This window comes from Lolium rigidum, chromosome 3, assembly GCF_022539505.1.
Source record: "Lolium rigidum isolate FL_2022 chromosome 3, APGP_CSIRO_Lrig_0.1, whole genome shotgun sequence".
Classification (NCBI taxonomy): Eukaryota; Viridiplantae; Streptophyta; class Magnoliopsida; order Poales; family Poaceae; genus Lolium; species Lolium rigidum.
The window spans coordinates 410,110,195-410,124,687 of NC_061510.1; the positions used below are offsets into that span (position 1 = coordinate 410,110,195).

At 45.8% G+C, this 14,493-nt stretch overlaps 1 protein-coding gene across 1 annotated transcript; it reads left to right on the forward strand.

Moving 5' to 3' along the window:
* The first annotated feature begins 697 nt into the window (after positions 1-697).
* Positions 698-2,526, forward strand: LOC124697854. Its single transcript, XM_047230385.1, has 3 exons — positions 698-1,615; positions 1,724-1,870; positions 2,182-2,526. The coding sequence occupies exons 1-3, from the start codon at positions 698-700 to the stop codon at positions 2,524-2,526; spliced, it is 1,410 nt and encodes a 469-aa protein (XP_047086341.1).
* The last annotated feature ends 11,967 nt before the right edge of the window (positions 2,527-14,493 follow it).

Here is a 14,493-nt window from a genome sequence, read left to right on the forward strand (position 1 = left end):
AGTGTAAACGGTTAACTATGGTGCTACAAGCTGCAAAAGGCTAGCGACGGTGCGTCAAAGGGTTAGTGGCGGTGTTGCAAACAATCAGTGGTGGTGGTGCAAGAATCAAGTGATGGTGCTTCTAGTCGGAGTTGAGATGCTGCCGATGGTGCGCCACCGAGTAGCTGACGATGCTAGAATAGCAACTTTTTGTTGCGAATGTTTTGCTATTTTGCTACTTTATTACAGACTTTTCCCGTAAGGTCTCGAGCGAGGCCCCGAGCGAGATCGGTTTAGCTTTAATAGCACAATTGTTTCCTACCAGGTCTTCGATGAGGTCTGTGTTCGACTGGTCCTTTTCTGTTTAACTTCTAGCAAACCATTTTTTTTTTGCTTCAATGAATCAAAAGCGGGGATTTTTTTTCTGATGCAAAAAAGCAAATCCAAGATTTTGGCAGAAATTGAAGTGTTGCGTTGTGTACTGGAGAATCCGAGGATAGGAGGAAAAATACCCTCATGAGGTTTGCGAGCACTACCCAAAAACAATCGAAATGGCCACAAGCGTTGACCAAGACGTACCCTAAATCTCGCATAACTAATGGAAAAAAATATTCCATAATCATCGCTGAGAAAATAAATCCCAGATCGATCGGCCTCTTCTCCTGTACCAATGCCGGCCACCGTGTTGGATCGATAAAGATCAATCGTGGCTACAATCATGGAGTCGCGGCCGTTCAAAACCGGCCAAGCCAGAGATCGAATCAGCGCGCTCCCGGACGAGCTCCTCCTCGGAATCCTTGAACGCCTCCTCCTGCGTGACGCGGTCCGCGCCGGCGCTGTCTCCACGCGGTGGCGGCACCTCCCCCACCAGCTCTCACGCCTTATCCTCAGCCGCCGAAACTTCCATGGCACCACGCCGCACGAGATCATGGACGCGTTCACCGGTGCGACGCAGGGGTTGCTGTCCGTGCCTCCTCTCGCCGACTCCAAGTGCGACTGCAGGAGCACGCGCGCCGTCAAGGTCCTCCGCCTCAACTTCTACGTGTCGGCCCCTCACCTGAGGTCTATCGGCGCCGCCGTCGAGGTCACCGTGAGTCGTGGTCAGACCGAACACTTGGTGTTCGACGTAGTTCCGCCTTCCTCTGACCTTCGGCATTCCTCCGGGGTTACCAAGTTTGGGCAGCAGTTCATGTCCTTCTTCCGCGCCTGCCCCATCGCCTTCCGGTGGCTCACAGGCCTGTTCCTCAAGAGCCTCAAGTTCAGGGCCTTTGACTTGCAAAGGCTCGTCCGTGCTTGCGACAAACTCAAGGTCCTATACTTGACATCCTGCAGATTGGTTAAGGACTCTGTGCTCAAGATCGACGTACCAAACTCCGTAATTGAGAAGCTCCAGTTCTTCCACTTTAGGTGCAAGCGGATCGACCTCGTCTCTGTCCCCAAGCTCACGCAACTGGAGTGCTTCTATACGGCGTACTCCAAGAAAACCCCGCTGCTCTTGGGCTACGTACCTGAGCTTCGCAAGGTGGAACTATGTTCTCATGTCAAGGGGTGGAAGGCTCCATTCGCGCTGAGCGAGTGCTTCTCAATGAATGCCTGCAAACTGTCGGAACTGTATCTAGAATTTAACTGCCGAAAGGTAACTTAATATCTGCGCTCACGCACATGAACTTTTACTGGAACTACTTATGATATGTTCATCTTATCTACCAATCTAATCTGTGTTCTTCTTGCCCCGCGCGTGCAGATTTGGGTCAAGCCAGAACATCCCAAGCAGCTCAGTGGCATATTCAGCAACCTGACGAGGGTGGCACTTTGGTTTATCTTTCCTGAGTGTGATCTGAAGTGGACCCTGTTTATCCTAGACGCTGCACCTGCCCTGAAAAACTTTGCAGTAAGTCTGTGATTTTACCATCTTGTAGTTTCATCCACATCTTAACCTGGATACAGCACATTCTAGTAGTATGCGATGTGTCCGGTTATTCAGCATTAACAACATATATACAGCAAGTTTAGTTCACGCAAAAATTTCAATGCGAATTACTGTATGTAGGATGCGAATTATTCCAAAGACTCAATCTCAAACTTCGAATACTGAATATGCAAAATTTTCAATGGAAAAGATAAATCTGATCGCTATTTTGGTACATTGTCCTGCATGGGTTGGTAACACATGGTTTTTTCTTTCTGTGTCCACGCATGAAGTTAAATCGGATTCGACATTCTTGTTTCGGGCAAAGTCCTGAGGAGAATGCCCTGAAGGCCAACGTGGTGTGGGAACCACCCAAGGATATGAAACACCTGAATTTGAAGTTGCTGGTGGTGATGGGGTTCGAGGAGGAAGACCAGGTGACAAACTATATAAGGATTATCATGGAACTAGCTGTGGGGTTAAAAAAAATCAAGCTGCGTGGTCACCCTTGCAAGAACTGCAGCGCTATCGACCCTGAGACGCCGAGAAGATTCGAGGAGGATGAAGCCAGAAGGCATCGGGTGAGGGAGCGACTCACACATGGATCATCCTCGTCCGTCCAGATAATTGTCTCGTGATGGAGTGCTCACAGCTGCCAGTTACTTTTAGTTTAGCTTTGGTTAGTGCCGGTTAAAAACTCTTATTGCCGTAAATTTTACATTATAGCGAGGGTTATATATTAGTGCACTTCTTTTCAGTTTGCCTAGTCGCCTACTGTATGCTCTTTTGTGCACTATCTGATGGTTTTATTCCAATCCCGTGATCACAGCTGCCCATGTTCGTGATCGTTATGGATGGTCTCGTGTGTCGTGAAAAATAGAACCAAGCTTCAACGACTTTGTTGCCGATCGACAGCCAGATCATGAAGTAGCGTACATCGCTGTACGTGCGCAGATGACATGGTTATCTTCATCAGTCCTACTGGCACGGAGGTGAGGGCTGTCAAAAGTATGCTTCACCAGTTTAGGGAATCCTCGTGTCTCTGCATAAACTTTGACTAGAGCTCTATAATTCCAGTATGCTCCTCTGAGGTTTATGCCCGAACAAAGGCGTTCCCTCGCAGTTAGCTAGAGTGGCTGTTCTCTACTTCCAAGCCGTGGAAGGGGTGGATCTTCTAGTCGCTTAGATCGCGTCCAAGATGAAGGATGCCACTCCGCCCACCCCCTCAAGAGCTGGCTAATTCTTGTGTTTCAGACGATTGCCACCTCATGTTGGCCGCCTGACATTCCAAGTGCATCGACAAATTTCATCCAGGGATCACGACCTCATGGACAACACTAGTTAGCGTTCAGACGAAAAACATCTATACACATGGCTCCGACGGCGTTGGACAACGAATGATACTCTGGTAGATTATGGCAAGTCGTTCAACTTTCATATTTTTAATTTTCTTAAACGGGGAGCCCAGACTCGATCTGCATCAATCCATGTATAAGGACTTTATTTAGATTTTATCAATAAAGATCTGCCAAAGTCATACATCATAAAACCTTACGGCTCAACTCAACACCTATAAACCAGATAATGGGTAAAAAAACATATTGTCATGGCCTCATGCCCTAAAACAGAAAACAACCCTCCACCAGCTAAAACCTGAGGCCATCACTGGGTCGCCCTATAGCGAAACAGGAGCACATGTCGAGTGTAACAGACCCACCATGATCTCCTCATGCACTTGCTTCCGAAGCCATCACCACCATTAAACATGCTTCCGAAGCCATCACCACCATCAAACTGCTAGTCCATCTTCATGGTAGAGTTCCGCATAGCCCCTAGCAGGTCCATCACACTACGACCATCATCGAGACCCCGTTGCACCACACCTCCGAGACTCGTCAACATCGTCGTGGTAGAAGCACACCACTCCAGCTCCTAGGTCCACCTTCCAGCAGCTGTTCCAAAAAACAATGCCCTCAAGTGGGAGTGCGACGGAACATTGCCGCCATTGTCCGATCTGGGATACCTAGATCTAGTATTTCCCCCATACGCAACTCGAGTGAAGTGGAAGCAAACCATAAAGGTGATGCCTTCAACAAGGAAACATGCGTACACATCACTATCACCCACCATGACCGGAGTCGGTGCCCAATTTTCACCGGAGGATGCACCACACTAGCTCTTCGTCGGGGCTAGATGTGTGATCGAGAGACCCGCCATACCTACTCGGTCGACCACCTCCGGTAGAGGAGAAGGCCACCACTGACCACTGACTCGTCAACGAGGCCACCACTGCCAACACCCAACACCAGGCAAACCCAAACAACATCGAGACAAAGAAAGAGCCCTCCCCATGAGGGAGGGATGATAGAGAACCTGTCAGCCACCACCAATCTCAGTCGCGTCTGTCGTTGTGTGAATGACGAGTACGACATCGAGGGTACCTCATGGCATGGGGAGAGAGGGAGAGGTGGGTGAAAGCCGGGGAGCTACCGGGACGGTGACACGGAAGCTACCCCCAGCTTCAGATCTCGCAACGGTGGCGAAACCCTATGTGCTGCTATAATTCAGTATAAGTGCAACACGTGCATAATTACAATGAGAGAGTTGGTTCTGCCTCAAGGGCTCCCGAAATTCGGGTTATAAAGACTCCAGTATCTAGACTTACATGGAGTAGTTCAGATTGAACTCTTTAGCACTAACCTAATTTGGTACAACTTGCCGTAAACGTAATCCGGCTAACCTATGCCAGTACGGATCTGATCAACTATCTCGGTGGACGTATCCGGCTAGAGCTTTTGATCCTGAACTCTCCATCTTTGTCAATCCGCAGATGGGCCACCCGGTTAGGCTATACGCCCAACAGCCATATGTGGGTCACCCGGGCTTGCGATATTTGACTCTCTCGTTTGTATACACATGAAGTATATCCACAACAGTGTCACCAAGAGTTCTGGATCCGTAACAGTCGGGGCCTCTACACCGCCAGCTACGTCAACAAAGGCCACCCAACCACCGCCGACCTCTGCCAACCTTCTCCGTGGCATTCGCGCTGGCTAGGCGCGACGCTCCGCAGTCCACCAACCTAGGTCGCTGAAACGGAACCCACTTTAGATCCCACGGTGACGCGCACAGACCAGCCCCGCCGCTAGCCAAGAGCCGACGACATCGGTCCAGCTATAGGCTTTGCATGCGCGACGTAGGATAAAGGTTCCGTCGCCGCTAACAACCCTGTGCTTTGCCTAGGCACGCGCGCTGGTGGCTGCAAGGACGGGAAGGAGGGAGGCCGAGGGGTGGTGGCTAGGGTTCCCCTGTCGTGAACCTTCCTACGCTCCTTCGGTTTTCTCATGGGGACGGTGCTACGATCTGCCTTCTAACAGACAAATGGCTTAACATGGTGTCTCTGGATCATGTTTCCCACACCCAACTTTTCCAGTGTTGTACTATAAATATCATGACGGCATCAGAGGATCGCACCGCAGCTCGCTAGTGCCGAGATCCATGTAACTCGCTATTGCCCATGGCTATGCAGTAGGTTACGGATCTTTGGTTCGCCACGCTGTTGCAAGCACGCACCACTCAGTTATGTAGAGTGTGAGATTTATTGTGGAGTAAAATACATCATTGGTCATTGAACTTGACTCCCTTACCCGCCTTAGTGACTATACTATGGAATACATAATTTATGGTCACCGAATACGCGGGACTATTCCGTCGATGGTCACTGCAACAGTACTGCAATGTATTTGCTGATGTGGCATGCTGGGATCCCTTATGTCAGTTGCCTCGTAGATTTCATTTATTAAAAACTAAAAAAAACCAAGATTTTTCTTTTCTTCCACCCTGGAGTCTCTCTCGAATTCTCTAACCCTGTGTTTGGATGCGTACAAACTGGGAATGGAATTGAAATTTGGATCGATTCCGCAAATAAGAAAAAAAATGACACGCCGCCGGCGGGAGCCCAGATCCCGGTGCCGACCCCATGCTCTCTTCGGGCGGCCTTCCACGCGGAACGCGGGTCAAGGCAGCCTTGTAGGCCGCGGTCGGCGAAGGCGTGCAGAGAGGCAAGGCCAATTGGTCGAGCACGACGCATGTGCGAAGGGCGACGATGAGGACGCCTCCGTCCACATCCACCGCACCAGCGCAAGGCCTAGGATGCGAGCCCCCTCCCCCCAACCAGGCAGGCCTCGATCATGGACACATCAAGGAAGTCCCCAAAGGAGGCATACACAACAATCAAGGAGTTTTAGATCACCGCAGAGGAGCTGCCCAGGCTGATGTCCCGACCGTCGCCGAAGAGCCACGGGACCACAGTCTTTTTCGCCGGTGGCAATCCAGAGCTGCTTCCAAAGTACAGCCAGGAGCAGTTGAAGCCGAAGTCCGGGGAGTTCTCTAGGCAGCTGACGGCAACGTTGTCCGACGTCCCAAGATTAGGTCTATGTGCTCAAAGTCCATCTAAGAGCATGGCAATCGTCGCTCTCGGTTCACGCGGTGGTCCTCGTCGTGGCTGCCACGAAGAGGAAGAAGGCGGCGAGACACGCCGCGGTGTCTTCCGTGCGGTGGATGGGGAGGCGTCGGAGGTGTGGGCTCTACCTTTTGGAAATTTTGCATTTAATTTTTTTTCTAAAATTTATTATTAAAACATAAACCCTGTATATGGTAGCAAGCTGATAAAAGGGATCCACAACATGCTGACATCAGAAAATACATCGCTATACCGCTGCCCGTGACCGTCGGTGGCACGTATTCAGTGTCTGTAAATTACGTATTTCATAGAATAGTGACAAAAAGGCGGGTAAGGGAGTCAAGTTCAGTGACCACTGACCAATGATGTATTTTACTCTTTATTCAGACTAAGGCCTCGTCCTTACTTCTGAACTAGTGGATAGATAACCAAAAACGTTTCACAACCATCATCGACGAGCTTGGAGCTGTTTCTTTCAGCTAGTTTGGTGGTCAATCTAAAAAGAGGGAATTCATACGGTTTTCGATGCCAAATCCTCCTCGACGCTTCAATATATTGTTCAACCCATGCTCGATGAGGCAGCTTCTTGGCAACACTGAACATGACTGGCTCCTTCCCCACAGGGTCAGCGTCGATGTGGCACCATATTTGTAGAAATTTGTGGCTTGCATATTTTATATGTTTATTGTTATACTCCCGAAATGGGAAGTATTTATGGAAACAACAAGGAATATTTGATATGGAATTGTACTTGAGAAAATATAAACAAGAAAGTCAGTACCGCTATACTTTTTTTAGATTCTCAGGGAGACATCCTCCCCGGTTCCATTTCATATCATAAAATGAAACCACGTTCTCAGAACAAAGAAAAAGAAACAAAACCCATGTCCACCTCCAAAAGCTATAGCCTAAATCCAGCACCACTAAACCAAGTCTAGCTACTCAAAAGCCACCATCATCTAGGAGCACCAAGCCAAACTTACAGCTCAGCATAGACCAAGCAAAAGCCTAACAACACAGCTAACAGTTCTTACATCAAGGAAACACAAGAGGAACAAAAGATCCTGGGAGGGGAAAAAGCACCCTAAACCCACACCATTTTTGACCGGACTTTGCTTTTTCACAGCACAACGTGCACCGAAGCCTCTTCTTCCGGATGCTCCTTCGGGTATTCCAGCGAGGCTCTCCCTCCATGTGCCATCTTGGCAGCCGGAGCCCACGAAGCAATCCAGTCGAAGGAGGAACACTTCAGGTTAGCGCCAGCCTCAGTGGTGCTTTGATCTTGCTCACCAAGTGATCCACAAACAAGTCCACATCCTTCCACACTTGGTCCTTGAAAGGTACCTTCCAGTTCCTCAGATAGGAAAGGATTACCCTCCACACTCGCTTCAAATTCAACCAGGTAAGTCCGTTGAACACTAAACTATTCCTAGAATTCCAAATCCCCCAAAGAATAGCGAGAGGAAATGAAATTAAATTGCATAAACTTTTTGTTACACAACCATTTACTAGCAACATCCAAATATTCTCCTATTCTACATCTAAAAACCTCCTCAACCGGACTCAGATTTGTTTGGCAACAATACAATCAAAAAAGAGATGATGCACATTCTCAAATTCCTTACGGAAAGAACATTCCATAGGTTTTGGAAAGCCTCTCCTTCTCAAGTTATCCCTAGTCATTATCTTATTTTGAGACGAAGCCAAAGGAAAATCTGGATCCTTGGAGGGATTTTCAGATCCCAAACAGCAGGTAGGTAAATTGGTGTCACACCCCTAAAGTTCACAATAGCATACATAGATTTTGAGGAGTAAATCCCATTGGTTTCATAGGACCAAATGAGTTGATCCTCATCCTCATTAAGCACTATAGTCTCAGCAATAGCTAGCAGTTCCTGCCATTGAGACATCATATCATCAGAAAAGGTCCTCCTAAAATCACATCTCAAATTTACACCATCCCATAGCTCACTAACAGTCTTAGTCTGTTGGTTGGAAATAAAATAGATGTCCCAAAACTGAGTGGCTAAATTAGAATTACCAAACCAAATGTCCTCCCAAAATCTAACACTCCTACCATTACCTATTTTCCATTTATATCCAAATCTAACAGCTTCTGCAGCCCCCATCACACCCTTCCAGAAAGTTGATGGGTGAGCATCATGACAACAAAGAATGTTTGGATCCTTAGTATTATATTTACTGTCTACGATTTTCCTCCATAAAGTTCCTTCCCCCTGAATATACCTCTTAATCCAAGATCCTAAGAGACAAAGGTTTAGGTCCTGCAAATGGGGAATCCCCATGCCACCAAACTCTTTTCTCATACAAATAGATGGCCAATTAGCTAAATGTATCTTGTTATTCCCTTCCTCATCACTCCACATACAATTAGCTAACTGTGTGTTTATCAACTTCAAAGCCCATTTAGGAAATTTGAAAAAGGAAAGCAGATAAATGGGAATACTAGCTAAAACAGACTTCACTAGCTCCCTTTTGGCAGCAGAGGACAAGAGTTTCCCCCTCCAACCAGCTAATCTACTCAAAAGAGAATCAATTAGGGGTTGTAAATTCTCTCTTTTTAGTTTATCATAATGTAAGGGAATCCCTAAATATTTGATTGGGAAAGATCCTAAAACACAACCAAAAGTTTCCAGGAAAGTGTTACATTCCTCTATATCAACATTGATAGGAATCAGTTCACTTTTATGATAATTAATCCGCATCCCGAAATTTGTTCAAAACAGGTCAAAATCCACTTCAAGTTTGTTGCAATCCTATTACTCTTTTCCAAAAAGAGCAACGTGTCATCCGCATATTGAAGACACACCACTCCCCAGGAACAAAGTCAGGGCATAAACCTCTAATCAAACCCTCATTACCCCCTTTGATAAGCATTTTAGAAAAAACATCTACTACAAAGTTAAAAAGACCAGGAGACAATGGGTCTCCTTGTCTTAAACCCTTGCCTGTAAGGAAGAAATCACTTTCAACCTCATTAATTTTCACACCCACTGATCCTCCAGTAGTTAGCTGCTTGATCAGTCTAATCCAGAAAGGGCTAAAGCCTCTGAGCTGCAAAATCTCATAGAGGAAATCTAAATTAACCCTATCATATGCCTTCTCATAGTCAATTTTGAAGACAAAACCCTCTGTTTTCCTCCTATGAACCTCATGCACAATTTCATGTGCAGTGACCACACTCTCTAGAATGTACCTGCCTTTAATAAAAGCAGACTGATTATAAGAAATCAATCTTCCCATTATTTTGGCCAATCTATTCGTCAAGACTTTACAGAAGATTTTAAAACTACAGTTAAGTAAACTTATAGGCCTAAACTTCTTCATAACTCTAGCATCATTTTCTTTTGGGATTAGAGTTATCATAGCAAAATTTAAACGAAAAATATCTAAGTTATCTACAAACCAAGCATCGAAAAGGTTCATCAGGTCTTGGGCAACTAAATCCCAATATTTCTGATAAAAGAAAAAGGACAAGCCATCAGGACCAGGGGCACCATCAGCATAAGACCCAAACACAGCTTCTTTTACCTCTTCTAAAGTAAAACGACTCCCTAGCATAGCATTTTCCTCAGCAGTTACTTTTTCTTCAGGAAGAAAAAAATCATCTACCAACCTAATGTCAGGTCTTCCTTCCACCCCAAACAAATCCTTATAGTAACTCTTAGCTATTCCTAACATACTTTTTGTATCAGTTACAGGTCCTTCAGGACCATCTAAAACAGGAATCATTTTCTTTCTCCTCCTTTGGTTAGCCAAAGCATGAAAATAAGCAGTATTTCTATCTCCTTCACACACATCTCTATCTCTAGAACGTTGCTTAGCTTTTATTTCCTCAATGAGCCAGAAGGAACTGAGCTCTTCAAGGATTTGTTTAAACCTTTCAGCCTCTTCAACCAAAAGTTCCTGTGTTTCAGCTTTGATATCTAAATTATCATACTCTTCCATAAGGGATTTTTTCTTTTTCCTAATCTCAGCATCTATATTTGCACTCCACCCTTTGGCGAGCTCCTAAAACACCTCACCTTGGCTTGCCAAATATCAAGAGGATTATTGCTATTAACATGGATAGACCAAGCTTTAACAACCACCTCTAAGAAATCTACTCTAGTACTCCACCATTTCTCAAATTTAAAACTACTTTTCTTAGGGACTAAAGCCTCACCGGAATCCCAACAAATGGGGGTATGATCACTACCTAGCCTAGGTAAGGCCCTTGCATTTCCTAAAGGAAACAAAGCCTCAAAACTAGTATTACAGAAAATCCTATCAATCCTACTCATAATCCTATTACTCGATTATTACTCCAAGTAAAAGATCTACCAGCCAAGCCAATTTCTACTAGAGCCCACATATCTATCCAAGCATTAAATTTGTCAGCCCATTTGAAGTCTATCACTCCATTACTCTTGTCACACTGATATCTTACCAGATTGAAGTCACCTCCAATCATGGCAGGTCCATCCCAATTCAAAAAAAGCTCATGTAACTCTGAAATGAAAGCATCTTTCCCCTCCTCATAGGGAGACCCATACACTGTAGTCAACCTAATAACCACACCAGAACTTTTAATCCTAGCCACTGTACTAACAGAAAACAGCTTAATATCCCAAGAAATAACCTCAAAAATATCACTATTTATACCAACTAGTATCCCACCAGCCGAACCAGCTGCAGGCAAAAAGTTCCACTCAAAATTCCTATTTCCCAAAATAGTTTTCAGGAAAGACTTAGAGAAATTCTCTTTTTTTGTCTCTTGGAAACCAATGTAATCAACCTTTAGAGGGATCACAGTATCCTCTAGACATTTCTTCCTACCAGGGGCAGTAATCCCCCTAATATTAAAAAAGGAAATTAACATTGTAATCTCTTCCTAGGGTGCTTGCCCCGTGATTTCCTAATAACCTCTATCCATTTCTCCCCCTCATCATCATAGGGTTCTTTATATTGCCTACTACTATTTTGAGGAGGAGTGATACAAGTTCTTTTACTAGGAGATAAAGGAACACACATAGATCCATGAGCACTATGCTCCCTAGGGATCTCAAGATCTACTAACACACTCATATTGGAAACTATACTATTCTCATGGCAACTAGACAGGACACCCAAATTTCTTTCTTTTCCATCACTAGCACTAACAGCAGATATATCTATCCCTACATTCCTAGCCAAGTTCTCAAGGTAAACATCATCAAGCATTTTAAAAGCATTAGAATTCATTATACCTTTCATCTTTTTGTTGGGCTCCTCCAGGTTATTCTTCTTCTTGAATTCAATAGCCTTTTTCATCACATTCATAGATCTGTCCACTCTAGAGCTCTGCCTAGTAGCCTGCACAGGACCCCAAGCTTTCTTCTTCTTTGTCTTCCTCTGCTGTTCATTCTCCACTGACTCCTTCTCAGGTTTCTCAAAGCTTGGCATGATATTCTCTGGCAAAGCAAACTCCTTATCACCCTCACTTATCTCCACACTGTCCAGGTCAATCCCTTGATTGCAAGCTAGGTTCTCCTGATCCTCCAACATGAAGTTCTGAATTTCTTCACCTAGAGTTTCACCAGCCAAGCTAGAGCCACTTCTCCAGATGAATCTCCCATCATCACCCACACAGCCATTTTTGAGGAGCAAATCATAAACCTCTGCACCACTAACATATTCCTTTACCTCTTCATTCTCAGTAACTAACCTTCTCACTACAGAGCCAGAGCTGGCAGCACCAGGATTCACCACCACAGAGTTTGATGAAGTATTCCCTGCTGCATTGCTTCTATCAGTATCCATGCCATCTTGCCTTTCATCATTCTGACCCTCATTTCCATTCTCATCATTGCCATCAGAAGGAGGAGGTGGTTGTGGTGGAGGGGGATCATCTGCCACCCCCATAGCAGGCTCACCCTCCACCTCAAACAGGAGCTGATGAAACTTTCCTTGAAAATGGAAAAGCCTACCAGCAGGAATTCTGGTAGCATCTCTACATTTTATCTTCACCCTCACTACCTCAGCACAGTCCTTGAACACACTCATCCAATCAATTTCTTCTAGAATACCACACACAGAAACAGCTTGAGCTATGCAATTCCATTCACACCATGGAGGTTGCAGGCCATGAATCTTCATCCAGGTTTCTTGCATCACTGCCACAGGGTCTGGATCATCATCCCAAGCCTCCACTTTCACCCATACTCCAGGCTTTGTAAGGCCAAACCTAGGATATCCAATCACCTGGTCTACTGGTAGGTGGGGGGGGAACTTAACCAAGTAGGACCATTGAGTGAGTTCCCTGATCTGCCATGGCCAATTTGTCCTATAGATGCCAGCAAATTCCTTAGCTAACTCAGCTTTTGTGATATTGCCTTCCTCAATCAGCACAAGTCCACAGTTCTTTGTAGTAGTCACAGGATTGACAACTACCTCAGGAATCTCAATATGGAAGAAACCCAGGCCATTAGCTGCACTCCCTATGTACTTGGCTACCTGAGGAGGTCTTTTGATGACAGGGCATCCTTCAACAGCATGGTTAGTAGCTTTACATATGAAACAGAATGCTTTCTTGTCACATGATTGTTTGAAGTGCCCAGGCTCTCCACATCCAAGGCAAATTGTATCCACATATGACATCTGGTTGGGAATTACCTGAGCTTCTCCACTCCCACCAGCTTTCTTCTTCTGCATCTGTTTAGCCATCCCACTCTTTGTTTTAGCTGCACTGTCACCTTCCTGACTCTGAGCATTCTGTGGCAGTTCATCATTGTTTTGGGCTATCCATTGATTGGACTGATACCCAAATTGTTGTGGGGGAAACTGTGGGTAGGGGCCTTGGAAAGCCCAGGGAGGAGGCATCCCACCAGGTGCAAAACCATAAGGTTGTGGAGGAAACTGTGGGTACTGACCAGGATTCTGTTGAAAGGGTTGCTGCTGCTGAGGATTCTGCTGAAACTGGTTGTTGTTGTTGAACTGCTGCCGATTCCAGTTATCATTCCTTCCCCCTCCAGATCCTCTTCCTCTGTTTCTTCCTCCACGGCCCCGATCCGCCATGATCACTTCCACAGACTCTAGATCTATCACCTCTACCTCCTCAACCCCCAGATAACATAAGGCTGGCCTATCTGGTGGTAATGGCGGCGGTGGAGGGGAACGGCGAACCCTAGGAAGCGGAGGAGGGCTTTTATATAGCACCGCTCGTGGAGATGGGGTGTCCAGATGCTGTGGAATATCCCATAGCTGCTCAAAAAGCGACTCAATCTCCTTTTCCTCCATGTCCGCAACTGTCACATGGCACCCACCAACCTTGGACAGTACCGCTATACTGTAACCCAATGTATATAAATATGTGGAATTATACCCGGTAAGAGTATAGAGTGAAATGTGAGGTTATCCACGAGATTGACTTTATGGATTCTTAGAGGCGTGTGAGTTTGGTTTTGAATTCAAACTCGGCGCACGACGTATTTAGGACTTAATTGATTAAAAATATTTGAGCTTAGTAGCTTAGTATATGAAAACAGATTTAAATATCTAGAATTTAGAGTTTATATAAAAGTTTTTATCCTTTAATCTCAATATGCATTGTGGCGGTGCCAACAGGGAAATAGAGGTAGACCGATTAGCTTCAAATACACTAGATTTCTTACAATATCGGCATTGTGTCAAGATTCTGTAGTGGATATTGTTTGGATGCGTCAACAGGATTTTTTTTGAAAAAAATAACCTGAAATTTGGTAACCGGTGAAGAAACCAAATCAAAATTTCTTGGACGAGGAAGAAATAAGATCGTGTAGGCGACCTAAATATTCTGGAAACGAGTTTTGTAAAGAAAAATCCGAGAAGATATGACGAGGCGCGTGACACAACGCTGACTTGGGCCGGCGGCGAGGTGACGACCGCCGCACGCCAGCACGTCGTCACCCATCTCTTTCGTCAGCAGCAGCAGCCGCGACCGCAGGGAAACAAAAAAGAAAGAATACGCGCGCTCAGCCGCCCCATGGTCAGAAGCATCTCGCCATTAATTTAGGCAGCATGATCGAGCAGCAGAACCACGCCCAGCGACGACGACGAAGATGCTGAGGCGCTCAGCTTCGTCGTCTTCTTCCCCTATTTATATGGCACTCGCGCGCCTCACCAA

Coding starts and splice junctions, on each gene's coding strand:
- LOC124697854 (XM_047230385.1), top strand. CDS start 698: ATGGAGTCGCGGCCGTTCAAAACCGGCCAAGCCAGAGATCGAATCAGC. Junction 1,616..1,723: donor TAGAATTTAACTGCCGAAAG/GTAACTTAATAT, acceptor CCGCGCGTGCAG/ATTTGGGTCAAGCCAGAACA. Junction 1,871..2,181: donor CTGCCCTGAAAAACTTTGCA/GTAAGTCTGTGA, acceptor CCACGCATGAAG/TTAAATCGGATTCGACATTC.